We start from the raw sequence: 14,268 nt of genomic DNA, 5'->3' as shown, positions 1-14,268 counted from the left end.
GTTGCTTGCTTTTTTGATAATACAGAAAGTGAGAGCGGAGGAATAAAGCAAATTACCTTTCAGATGTTGGGTCTCGGCAGTTCAGGGGATACTTCAGTTCAATCACATCTCCATTCTTCTCTCGTAGAAGACCTTCTTGTTCTGTGTAATGCTGAACCAATTCTGCCAACGTTGCAAACTTCTCTCCTCCATAAAGATCATAATAGTCTCCTGAGTTCTGAATCTTTATATGTGTCACTTCTACATTTCGTCTGAGAGCAAAAAGGTAGATGAATAAAGAATAAATATTCAAAATCATTTTCATAATGTATTTAGCTCATTACACATACCAGCACAACCTTTGTTAGAGAGAGGAAAGGGTAGTTGAAGATCCAGAACACCATCTTGGCACAAAACTCACAGGTAAGGGATAGAAGTGATTGCTCCCCTGTAGCATAGTTCCGAAACCTGATCTACTTATAGTAGGAAACACGAGGGACTGGATAAATATCACTAACATTGTCTTTGCAAAATCCTGAAAATACACTGGAAAGTTAGGCAAACCTATCATAAGGCCATAGACATTGGAGAAAGAATTAAGCCATTTGGCCCATTGAGTCTGTTTACCATTCCATCATGCTATATGTACTTTCCCTCTGAACCCCTTTCTTCTGACTTCTGCTTCTTCCTGTGACCTTTCACACCCTTACTAATGAAGAACCTATCAACCTCTGCTTTAAATATACAGTACTCAATGACTTGGTTTCCATAGCCATCTGCGGCAAAGAATTCCATAGATTCACCACTCTCTAGCTAAAGAAATTCCTCCTTCTCTCTGTTCTAAAGAGACACCCATCTATTCTGAGAGCACCCTTTAGTTTCTAGATGCTCCCACTATTGGAGATAACCACTGCATATCGACCCCATCTAGGCCTTTCAATAATGTCCAAAGTCAGTCCTATCCTATGCCATTATTCCCATCATTAAGACATCCATAATGCTGAGGCCCTGGTGACCACAGGTCAGCTATACCAAGCAAGCCATGTTGTTCACATGCCCGATACGAGAAATCTGAAATATGCATTTTTTCTATTGAGTGAAAAGATTATTGAAAGGTTTAAAAGGGTCCAATGGATCCTGGGCAAGTTGACAAACGAGATCTACAACTGGCATGGCACCAGGAAAGAAAGTATGATGGTGAGGGTTGTGCTTGTATTTGGATGCTTAGGACTAGTAGTCCTCTATAAGGATCAGTGCTGGGATCCTTGTTGCTTGCAATATATTTGAAATACTTAAATGCAGATGCAGGAGGCAAAATCAGTAGTTCTGTGGATTGCACAAACATTTGTGGAGTTATTGATAGAGTGGAAGCTACATTAAGGCTGAAGAGATACTGTATATTGGCATGTTGGTGATATGTGCTGAAATTTGGCAGATTTCGAGTTTAAACACAGGAGATTCTGCAGATTCCGAAGAAGGGTCTCGGCCTGAAACATCAACTGTTTACTGTTTTCCATGGATGCTGCCAATCTGCTGAATTCCCCCCAAAAGTCAACTGTCTGTTCATTTCCATAGATGCTGAGTTCCTCCAGTGTTTTGTGCATGTTGCTTTGGATTTCCAGAGTCTGTAGATCTTCTTGTGTTTGAGATTCTGCAGATGCTGGAAATCCAGAGCAACACACACAAAATGGAGGAACTCAGCACCTATGGAAATGAACAGACAGTTGACTTTTGGGCTGTGACCCTTCTTCAGGGCTCTAGACAGGTATTTGGTCCATGGCATAAAAAAGGTTGGGAACCCTTCCTATCACCTCCCAGCTTCTTGCTTCATCTGTCACCTTCCAGCTTGTCCTCCTTTGTTATTCTGGCATTTTCCCCCTTCCTTTCCAGTCCTGATGAAGGGTCTCGGCCCAAAACGTTGAATGTTTATTTCTTTCCAGAGATGCTGCCTGAGTTGCTGAGTTCCCCCAGCGTTTTGTGTGTGAAGGGTACCCACTGGTTAGCATGGATGAGCTGAGCTGAATGGCCTATTTCCACGCTGTATGATTCTATTACCGGACAGGCAGTGAAGAATGATACAAGAACGTGTAAAAACCTTTCATGGTGAAGGTCAACACCCTGACAGATCACTGTGTACTTCTGCCCCATGACTTCTCAAAGTGCAGAGGAGCATTTAGACAGGCATTAGATTATGCTTCATATCCTACGTGACCAACAGAAGGAGCGTAGCAGTTTGTCCTTTAGTCACCTCCTGCCCTATTATGATGCTCTCACACTGGGCTCCTCAGCCATCTCAGAACCCACAAAAATAGGGTGGAACTAAGTCACTGTCAGTTCCAAGTAACTGCTTCAGAAGAAGAATAACGACAATAAATATGACCTAAAGTCTTCTGAACAGTGATATTTTAGTTTGAATTTTCAGTACAAATTTCCTTTTAATCAGTTTTATTGGGTCTATTAAACAAATATTTATTGCACAGCTGCAATTTCTTGCAGAGAGCAATTTTCCTGAAACTGCATATAATCTAATATATATTACTGCACAACAAGTCTGTAGAATTTATTGAAGTTTCTTCACCACAGGAAGCTTTGAAGGCCAAGACAAAATTCTCTTTCTGAAAGTTAAAACAGCTATACATATATAACCAAACATTATTAAAAAGGTTAGGAACATAGAAAAGGTGTAGGCATTGTTGTATGCTAGTTAATATAAAACAAAAGTTAAGCTGGAACACCAACAATATAAAATTGCATTAATCAAAATTATGCTTTATGTTAATATTTTCATAATTTTACAATAGAAGAGCAGCAGAAACTTTGGAGTAGATGAGTATGAAGGAATATTAAATAACTAATATCAAATTTGTACAATGATAATATTGTGATGCGGGAAATCGTGGTCAAGATGGCTCTATATGTTCAAGTATTTAATCTTTTTTTTAGGATAGTTAACTCTTTAATTATTCTTAACTTGGGTGGTAGGGAGATGTAAGGCACTCCTTCCCTGCGCTAGCCTGCATGTCACCCTTGGGCAAGGTGCAGCACCTGCTTAGCTCCCTGATCGGGGTCACATGAAGTCATGAGAGCAGGTGCTGGATGGTCATGTGAAGAGCTGGTGCAAATCACAAGTCCTGGTTATGCAACACTGATACTCGGCAGACAGTTTCTGAAGAGTATTGACAAGGGCCGGGGTCACTTGTCATGTAAAGACACTGCCTAGAAAGCAATGGTAAATCACTTCTGTAGAAAGATTTACCAAAAATAATCATGGTCATGGGACCATGATCACCTACATTATACGACACGGCACATAATGATAATGATGATGATAAACTCATTACAGAACAGATGATTCACTGTGTTGAGAATTGTTCACATACAATCATTTAGGAACAAATTCTGCCCCTCCGTCATCAGATTTCTGAATGGATTCATGAACATTACTTCACTATATTTTTACCTTTCTTTTTGCACTATCTACTTGATTTAATTATTTACTTATTTCTTACTGTAATTTATAGATTTTTATTATGTATTGCAAAGTACTGCTGCAACAAAACAACAAATTCCATGGCATAATCCAGTGATATTAAACCTTAATTGGATTCAGAACATCTGAAGAAAGCCCCAAGCTTGAAAACTATTTTGTGAAAGTTCTGGAAGAAGAATTGAGGGAAATTAGAGGCTAGATGAAAGCCAGATATAAATATAGAGATGCATGTTGTTTGGCTGGCTTGCTGAAAGTATTTGAGAAGTGGCTCTCCATTGGAACGATCACGTTTTCAAAGAAAGGACAGAAGAAACTCACCATCATTGACAATACAGAGTCGGGATCACAAATTTGTGTTCATCATCATGTTTCCCAGCAGTATTTTAAATTTCAAACAAATCTATCCACTTGCCATTAAACTAAAAGATTATTTACTGTACAAAAATACACCAAGCAGATGCTAAATACAGGTGTTTAAGTACTATGGAGTTAGGAACCTCATCATGACATACTAGATCATCAGGTGTTTGTATCGGGTGGTGAAGAGGACAAATGTTTATCTTAAGGCTAAATTAAAACTTTTACAGATGTGTTATTTCTTTTCAAATCAGACACCTCGCCCCCACACGTCCTCTATGAAACTGGTAAACAGTAGTGGAAAAAGGTCACAGGCTCACTTTTTTTTCAAATCAATTTTTTGTTAACCAATTTCTTGGTAAAATATAAAAGGGTTTTTGTTTACCAGAGCAGGTCCATTTTAGAAATTGCAAACATTTAGTGCAAGTGCGAAAATGTCTGGGTATGTTCAACCGAGCATCTACAGCATCACTTTCTGAATTTTATTTCATTTTCTACAATTTTATCTTTAATGATAAGCAAGAAGTTTTACAACATTTTTCTGTTAACTGCTGTACATTTATCAATTATAATTATGTACTTATTTAATTAAAGCTTTACTTTTATATGCAAATTATCTGAACATACAAGAGCAAAATTTTGACACCATTTTGATCTTTTCATTTCCAGCATCTGTCATAGATTTGCATAATCAAGGATTCCATAAGATTATAAAGCATAGGAGCAGAATTAAGCCATTTAGCCATCGAGTCGACTCTGCTATTCGATCATGGCTGATTTATTTTCTCTCTCAACCCCATTCTCCTGACTTCTCTCCATAACTTTTGACACCCTTACTTATTAAGAACCTATCAAACTCTGCTTTAAATACAGTATACCTAATAGTTTAGCCTGTATAATCATCTATGACAATGAATTCCACAGATTGAACATTCTCTGGCTGAAGAAATTCCTCCTCATCTCTGTTATTCCTTCGGGAGAGAAGTCCAGTTGTATCTGATACAAAAACAGTGTCACCACTCAAGATATTAAGATTATACTTACCCAGATTGTTAAACCAACTTAAAGTCAGATGAAAGTGACAGATCACTAGTTTAACAAACAGTTGGGGATATATGAAACATTTGTTCTTTAAAGATGTTCACAGTTCAAAGTAAATTTATTACCAAAGTATGTCACCATATACTACCCTGATATACATTTTCTTGTGGGCACAAGGAATGCCTCCTGTTCCACCCCCAGACACATTTCAGGAAATCTGATCACCTGGCAGTCCTCCTCCTACCTGCATACAGGCAGAGCTAAACAGCAATACTCCAGAGATAAGTACAACAAATAGGTGGTCGCGAGAGGTAGGGGAGAAACTAAGGGGTGCTTCGAATTGGGACTGTGGGAGTTTGTGAGGTGTAACTCAGCAGATTAGTGAAGGCAATAGAAAACACAACTTAAAGATCTACCTCACTCTTTGGTGCTGGGAAAATCCAAACTGAGTGTGAAGAAACAGATTATCAGTGAGTAAATGACACTTGACAGCACTGTCAACAACACCTTCCATCACTTAGATGTTTTATCGGAAGTAAATTGATTGAGCTGTAAATTGGCTCTTGATGGACAGGAAAAACCTGGGTACCGTTTCACATTGTCAGCTAGATGCCAGCATTGTCATCATGCTTGAGAAGCCCGGCTAGGGGAAATTTAGTTCTGAGTGAGACTTTTCAGCCAGCATCTTTCTGTTCCAAAAGCCTTTGTTGTACTATCTGTAAAAGGGCCAGTAACATCATTAAGAATCCCACCCACCCTCCTCATGGACTGTTTGTCCCTATTCCTACAAGGGTATGCAGCATTCACGCCAGGACCACCAGACTCAAAAACAGTTTCTTTCCCCAAGCAGTAAGCATGATCAACACCTCCACCCACTAATCCACCCCTCCACATCCCCAATAACCACTACTTCATCATTTCTTGTCAGAGTCACCTTATGTAAAGGCACTCCTGTGCAGTGTGTCACTTTACTGAGATACAATCAATGTATATAATGTATCTTATATATTTACATTTATTGTTTTTATAAATGCCTATTGCATTCTTTATTTTAATGTGCTTTTCTTTTGTGCTGCATCGGATGCCGAGTAACAATTATTTCATTCTCCTTTACACTTGAGTACAGGAAATGTCATTTAACAATCTTGAATCTTTGAATTGTAAATATCTCACTGAGCGATTTATTCTTTTTAGAGATACAGCACGGAAAAGGCCCTTCTGTCCCTCCAAGCCACACTGCCCAGTGATTTAGTCCTAATGTAATCATTGAACAATTTACAATGACCAATTAACATAAAAACCAGTACATCTTTGGACTGTGGGAGGAAACCATAGACCTAGAGAAAACTCACACATTCTACAGGGAGCATGTACAGAACCCTTATAGCTGATGTCAGAAATAAACTCCGAATGTCACAAGCTACTATAACTTTGTGCTGACCACTACACTACCGTGGTGCCCAAATTGATTAAAAGAATAATTTTTATGATGGTGTAAATCTCAGAAGGTTGTTCTTTTTTTCATTTGACCCTTCGGACAGTAGGGCTGTATGTTTTCCAGTGAAGCTGAAAGCTTTAGAATGATGTAGAGAGTCTGATAAGTTGGACAGAAAAATAGTAAATAGAATTCAATACAAATGAGTGCAAGATCACACACGTTGTGAGATGCAACAAAACAAGAAAATACGCAATTAATGTCAAGATATTGAGAGATGTAATAGAAAAGAGGACATCCACAGATCCATACAGGTAACAGGATAGCAAGCAAGATGGTTAAAAAGGATAAGAAATTTGTTCTTTATTATTAGTTGAGAAGTGGAATATAAAAACAGAAATGTTAGGCAAAACTATTTTATTTCTTCATTTTCCTGTGAATACCTGCAAGAAGATGAATCTCAGAGTATGGTGACATATACGTCCTTTGATAATAAATTTACTTTGACTTTAGTAACTCTGCCTGTACAGTCTCAGCTACAAAAGGAGGAGAGTTGAGTATGGGGCTAGCACCTCCATCCCGTGAAAACCCAGAACTACATAAACACCAACAGAAATTCAAAAGACCTCATTTCTCGGAGAGGTAGGATATACCAAGAAGGTGGGCTGCACATGAAGACAACATGGAAGACTAGCCCAGAACAGAGGATTCTCTGCAGGTTGAGTCAGTGGTGAGGAAAGCAAATGCGATGTTAGCATTCGTTTCAATAGGACTAGAATATAAAAGCAAGGATGTAATGTTGAGACTTTATAAAGCACTGGTGGGGCTTCACTTGTGAGTAGTTTTAGGCCCCTTATCTTAGAAAGGATGTGCTGAAACTGGAGTGTGTTCAAATGAGGTTCATGAAAATGATTTTAAGATTGAACGTCTTGTCATGTGAAGAGCATTTGATAGCTCTAGGCCTGTATTCTCTAGAATTCAGAAGATTGAGGATAAGTTAAATTAAACCTATCGAATAGTAAAAGGGCTTGACAGAGTGGATGTGGAGAGGATGTTTCCTATGGTGGGAGAGTCTAAGACCAGAGGACACAGACTCAGAATAGAGAACATCGTTTTAAAATGGAGATGAGGAGCAATTTCTTTAGCCAGAGAGTGGTGAATCTGTGGAATTTGTTGCAATTGGCTTCTGTAAAGGCCAAATCTTTATGTATATTTAAGGCAGAGGTTTATAGATTCTTGATTGGTCAAAGCATGAAGGGATACAGGCAAGGCAGGAGATTGGGGCTGAGAGGATAAATGGATGAAATTGTGGAGCAGACCCAATGGGCAAATGGCCTGATTCTGCTCCTATATCTTATGGACTTGGGCAGCTACTGCCGGCAGCCTATACCCCAGTGTGGGTGATGACATTAAGTAAATAAATTTGACTTTGATATTCAACATTAGTTAGATCACAAAGTAAACATTGGGCATTATTCACTAAACACTTTGCAGGAAAGATGTGATTGTGCTAGAGAAGCAGCAAAGGAGATATATGAGGATGTTGGCAGTACTGAAAACCTTCAGGCCTGAAGAAATATATGAAGCCTTGGAATGTTTTCCTCAGTCCAGATGCAACAGAAGGGGAGATAATATATAAAATTATGAAAGCCTTGATAGAGTGAATTGGAAAAACACATAGGTAGACATTAGAAGGAGAGGAGGAAAGTAGTAACTGACAGAAACTAAATGTCTGAAAGGGTCCAGAGTCAGAAATCCTTATATTTTAAAAATTGCCATTCGCTGAAAAGTGAATTTCAAAGACTCAAAGTGTGTTTATCAACGAATGTATAAATTATACACCTTTGAGATTTGTTTGCTTAAAAGGCAATCATAAAACAAGGAATGTAAAAGAACCATATTAAAAAAAAAGACCAAACCTGCTCCTATGTCTTGTGGTCTAAATCAGGGGTTCCCAACCTTTTTAAACCCATGGACCCGTACCATTAACCGGGGGTCTGTGGATCCAAGGTTGGGAACCACTGGTCTAAATGTATTACAAACATGACGGAAACTGGCTGTACACAATATACAGCTTCTTGGTAATTGGAGCAAAGAAAACCCTGAAAATACTGGAAATACAAAACAATAACAGACTCATGAATAGAAAATGCTGGAAACACACAGCAGGTCAAGAAACATCTGTGGTAGCAGGAATAGAGGTGACATTTTAGTACAATGCCCATTTTCTTCATGGGCATTGCAAAAGTGAGCTTTGTTTTAATACCAGTCATTACAATCAGATGAGGAAAAAAGAAATTGGAAAAGAAACAGGTGACCTGGTGCTGCTAAATTAACTTGTTTACATGTACTCAGCGGCCACTTTATTAACACACCTGTTTGTTATTGCAAATAACTAATCAGCCAATCATGTGGCACTAACTCAATGCATAAAAACATGCAGACATGGTTAAGAGGTTCAGTTGTTGTTGTTCAGGCCAAATATCAGAATGGGGAAGAAATGTGATCTAAGTGACTTAGACCATAGGATGATTGCTAGTGTGAGACAGGGTGGTTTGTGTATCTCAGAAAATGTTGATTTCCTGGGATTTTCATGCACAACAATCTCTTGAGTTACAGAGAAGGGTGTGAAAACAAAAAAACATCTAGTGAGTGGCAGTTTTGTGGGCAAAAAAACTTTGTTAATGAGGAAGGTCAGAGGAGAATGGCTAGACTGGTTCAAGCTGACAGGAAGGCAGCAGTTAACTCAAATAACCATACGTTACAACAGTAATGTGCTGAAGAGCATCTCTGAATGCACAACATGTTGAACCTTCAAGAGGATGGGCTGCAGCACCATGAACATGCAGTCACTGGCCATTTGAACTTAGTTCAAGTTTAACTGTCATTCAGCTATACACATGAAGACAGTTAAAAGAAACTGCACATATAGCATGTACTGCATAATTATGAGAGCAGAAAAAATAATAATACAGTCCAAGTCCCTGAGTGTGATGGCCTGCAGACTGATTTTAATTTAATCTCTCTTTCTCTTTACATATATATATCTATATATCAAATATATATTAATTAGAAAGAGAGAGAGAGAGAGAGCAAGACTAACTTTACTAACTTACTATATATAGTTCTTATTGTAATTTTGATTCTTTATTATGAGTATTGCAATGTACTGCTGCCACAAAATAACAAATTTCATGACATATGCCAGGGATAGTAAGACTGATTCTGATACTGAGCTCAAAGACCTCTAAGAACTTTCCTTGCATTTTATCTCAATAGACCTCAGTGTCTCCTGCGCCTATCAAGTCACCTCTCTGTGGTCTCCTTCAGTGTAACGTTGCTGATCTTATTGAATCAAGGACAGGAATTATGGTATTTTCAAAGACATCTCTTCTTTATGGGTTCCTTCTAACAGTTCTTCTGTGGATTACATATCATGTCAAATATATGTACATATTCCTGAGCAGGTGATAGGTGAAGCCAGGTGGCTGGAAAAGGTATAAGGCTGAAGAAGGAGGAATCTCATTGGAGGAGAGTGGACCATGGAAGACAGGGAGGGAGGAGGGGCACCAGGGGGAGGACATAGGCAGGTGTGGAGAAGAGGTTAAGAGGCCAGAGAAGGGAATTGAAGAAGAGGGAAGGAGAAGGATTTTTTTAAACTGGAAGAAGAAATTGATGTTCATGCCATCATATTTGAGGCTATGTAGATAGAAAGTGTTGCTTCTCCACTCTGAAGGTGACCTACATTTTGGAATGGGAATAAGTAGTTACTATGTAATTAAGGGAAAAAAGAATGAAAAATTTTCATAACATACCAAATTAATGGTATACTTCAGCTTTACATTCCACATAAAATATCAATCTAATATTTAAAAATACACTTTAACGTTGGCTTTAGCAATAAGGACCTATACTGATAGGCAAAAAACAATACCATATGAGCCCTTTAGCAAAATAATATTAATTCACAATGAATCTGACAAATTAAGAGAAGATATTTTAATTATATTCAATCCTAATTTAAGGCAATGTATTTTTAGGAATCATGGACCTGCGTTGATAGCTGAATATGTTGACAACTGTTTACATGAACGGCAGTAACTGCAATTTCTATAAAAGATATTAAAGCTGTTTTTTAATTTACTTATTTCCGCCACCCACGCATAAAGCTGAGCTACAAGAGAAGGTGGAATCAAGAGGGCAGATAGCATCAGCACTTTCTTCAAAAAAGTAAAGAAAAATAAATGCCAAAAATATGATGTTTGTTTTTAAATAGGCCAACAGAGAAGTGTCACAATTCCCTATTGCTGTTTTCAAGGGACACCATTGGGAGGTGCCAAATGACATCTGGTATTAATTCCAGGAGGAGATACAGAATACAGTCAGTAGCCACTGAGATATCTTCTGTATCTAAAAAGTGGTGAGAGTATATTTTTATGGTCTTCTGCTGCTGTAGCCTATCACTTCAAGTTTTGACGTGGTGCGTGTTCAGAGATGCTCTTCTGCATACCGTTATTGTAACGTGTGGTTATTTGAATTACTGTTGTCTTCCTGTCAGATTGAACTAGTCTGGCCATTCTCCTCTGATCTCTCTCATGAACAAGATGTTCTCACCCACAGAACTGCCATTCACTGGATATTTTTGTTTTTCACACCTTTCTCTGTAAACTCTAGAGACTGTTGTGCATGAAACTCCCAGGAGATCAGTAGATTCTGAGATATTCAAACTACCCCCATCTACCACCAGCAATCATTCCACACTCAAGGTCACTTAGATCACATTTCTTCCCCATTCTGATGTTTTGTTTGAACAACAGCTAAACCTCTTGGCCATGTCCGCATGCTTTATGCATTGAGTTGTTGCCACATGATTGGCTGATTAGATATTTGCCATAACAAGCAGGTGTGCAGGTGTCCCTCATTAAGTGGCTACCGAGTATACATCCAGTTGGTAGCCCCATCATATCTAGAGCTAGGTCAGGTTTTCAGTAGTAATAGTGACAGCATGGACCAGACCTATAGAAGCAATTTCAAAAGACATGTGACATAAAGAGGTCCAACATAGAGGGCAAAGGCAAGATCTTTAAATAAAGAATGAATTTATGGTGCAATTATTACTAAAGAATATATGATATCTAACTTGTTTACATTAGTTTTGTGTGGTGGCATCCATTAGTCTCACGAGACCATGGATCTGCGCCTGGAAGGTTTCCAGGGTGCAGGCCTGGGCAAGGTTGTATGAAAGACCGGCAGTTGCCCATGCGGCAAGTCTCCCCTCTCCACACCACTGATGTTGCCCAAGGGAAGGGCAAGGGCCGATACAACTTGGCACCGGTGCCGTCGCAGGAGTTGCCAGAGTGAAGTTGAAGGCAACGTCAGACTGCCTTAGGGACTCCAACTCCGGATTTGTCCTTAGGGTTTACTCCCGAAGCCGTTCCCATGAGTGGGTATGGCCGCAAGGCAGCGGAGGTTTGAAATCAGAGTTTTCCCTCTCTTAGATGGACTGCCTTCCCAGGCTGACAAGCCCCATCTACCCGATTAGTTTTGTGTATGTATATTACATACATAAGCAGCAACCCAAAACCCACCTGTTTAACCCTAGCCTAATCACAGGACAATTTACCATGAACAGGTATGTCTTTTGAATGTGGAAGGAAACTGAAGCACACGTAGAAAAGCCACATGGTCATGGGAAGACCATACAAACATCTTGCAGAGGCCATCAGGACTGAACTCTGAACTCCAACGTCCTGAGCTATATTAGTGCCGTGCTAACAGCTACGCTACTGTGATGCCCCTATGCTACTTATTTCATTTAATATCAAAGACGGGAAAAATTGGCATGAAAAGACATATTAAAAAAGCTTTCATGAGGTGATCTCCAATTATAATAATTATAAAGGCAAATGTAGTTGAGTACTCAGCTTTACATGCACAGCTCCTGTGACTTGAGTTCAAGCCTGCCTCAGATGTTTTCTTTGTGGAGTCTGTTACCTCCTGTCAGGGACTGTGTGAGTTTCCACTGGGTGAACAAGTTTCCTCTATTGCGTTTACCTAAACAGGGCGGCATCACCACTCAAGATATTATGAATATACTTACCCAGATTGTTATGCCAACTTAAAGTCAGATCAGTGTGGTGGTTCACTAGTTGACAAGCAGTAGGGGATATGTGAGACCTCTGTCCTTTAAAGATGTAACTAAGCAGCTCAGTCCAGAGAATAGATAATACATCTGTTTCCTTGCTCAATAACTCTTTTTTCTTTCCTTATCATCTAAACATCAGTGGTATGAACACTAAACTCTCACTTTTCCAATACTCATGCATCAAGATTTTTCATGCAACTGGTAAAAAGTAGAGATACAGCAGCCTGAAGACCCACACCTCAAGGTTCAACAATAGCTTCTTCCCCACTGATATCAGGTTCTTCAATCCACCTCAAATACTCTAATTCTACATTGAACCATATTTCCCACAAATTCAAAGTACTGTAAATTTATTATCGAAGTACAAATATGTCACCATATACAACCCCGAGATTCATTTTCTTGTAGGCATTCACAATAAATACAAAGAAACACAATAGAATCAGTGGAAGACCTCACACAGCGAGACGGATAAACAACCGATGTGCAAAAGGCAGCAAAGGGTGCAAATACAAAATAAAATATATAAATATCGAGAACTTAAGATGAAGGGTCCTTGAAAGTGAGTCTATAGTTCAGTTTGGTGTTGGGATTAGTGAAGTTATCCTCATTGGTTCCAAGAGCCTGATGAATGAGGGGTAATAACTGTTCCTGAGAGTGGTGGTGTGAGTCTTGAGGCTCCTGTACTTTCTTCCTGATGGCAGCAGCATGAGACGATGGCCTGGATGGTGGGAGTCCTTGATGATGGACTTGCACTAATGTTATGTTAATTTCAGTTTATTTTAGCGAGTAAGTATAATTTATGTGCATTTACATTTATGTAATTTATGCTTGTATTGCACTGTTCTGCTGTTGCTGGAAGCTAATTTCATGGCATTTATGCCCTGGGTATGCATGACTATTACAATAAACTTGAACTTGAAAACAAATCATAAAAACAAGATCAAACAGTGAAATTTGTTTCAAGTGTTATTTCAAAATGAACATGAAAAGAATGTTTTAGTTTATACACTTACGTGTAGACATAAGGGCAATGCAGCTGTAAACCAAGTATCAGCAACATCCTGTTTGAAAACTTGGACGGACTTCGTGCGACAGCATGAACAGTCATTCTTTTGATTTAGTTTTGACGTAAAGTAATATTTAACATTATTTCTATTTAGTTTTAATATATATAATTGCAATCTAAGTGTCGGTATTTAAAAGGATCAGCAAATAACAAACAATTCAGCAACATATTTAAAAATTTATACATACAACACTAATGGGTGATACACAGCATTTTATCTGAATAATTCTCATGCAAGTGGCATATTCATACAATTGTCACTTCTCATTCCCCATAGATGATTATATATAATGTTTTAAATTTAGTAAATAATCCAAATTGTTTTATCGGAACATTATCAAGCAAAAGTTGTTACAAAGTCAAAAGAGGTATTAATCAACAAGCATTTTTATTGGGAACTTTGAAGAAACACGAAGAGATGTTTGGGGGGAACTTCAGAGCCAAGAGACTTGCCAGCTGAAAGCACTGCAGCTAACAGCGGATCAATAATGTCATGGATGTCCAAGGTATCTGGACTTCAGCAGGTATCAGAAAGAACTATAGGGCTGGCAGAGGAAGAATTTTTAAATATAGCTGAATGAGGTCTTGTCACTAGGAAAGAGAGCTGTTTACTGCTTACTTGTGCTGCACACTTCACATGCCTTTTGAATGATATTTTATTAACTTATTTGTGGTAATATTTTATTTTATGTATTGTGGGTGCACTGTGGTCTGGAGGAAGGTTGTTTCAATCGGTTGTATACTTGTACAGT

At 38.6% G+C, this 14,268-nt stretch overlaps 1 protein-coding gene across 5 annotated transcripts in view; it reads right to left on the bottom strand.

Moving 5' to 3' along the window:
- The window catches only part of ptpn11b (protein tyrosine phosphatase non-receptor type 11b), a 142,271-nt gene that overhangs the window by 57,777 nt on the left and 70,226 nt on the right, over positions 1–14,268 (bottom strand). For all 5 annotated transcript variants that reach the window (XR_012096698.1, XR_012096699.1, XM_073032324.1 and 2 more), the window contains one exon: positions 57–251. Coding sequence is in view for 3 of the 5 variants with exons in the window: in XM_073032324.1 (XP_072888425.1) it covers positions 57–251 (195 nt within the window). In the remaining 2 variants the exon portion in view is untranslated. The remainder of the gene's footprint in view (positions 1–56; positions 252–14,268) is intronic.

This window comes from Hemitrygon akajei, chromosome 29 (genome assembly GCF_048418815.1).
Source record: "Hemitrygon akajei chromosome 29, sHemAka1.3, whole genome shotgun sequence".
In the NCBI taxonomy this organism is placed as follows: domain Eukaryota; kingdom Metazoa; phylum Chordata; class Chondrichthyes; order Myliobatiformes; family Dasyatidae; genus Hemitrygon; species Hemitrygon akajei.
The sequence above is the reverse complement of the archived record's forward strand: the minus strand, read 5'-3'. Positions and strand labels throughout refer to the sequence as shown.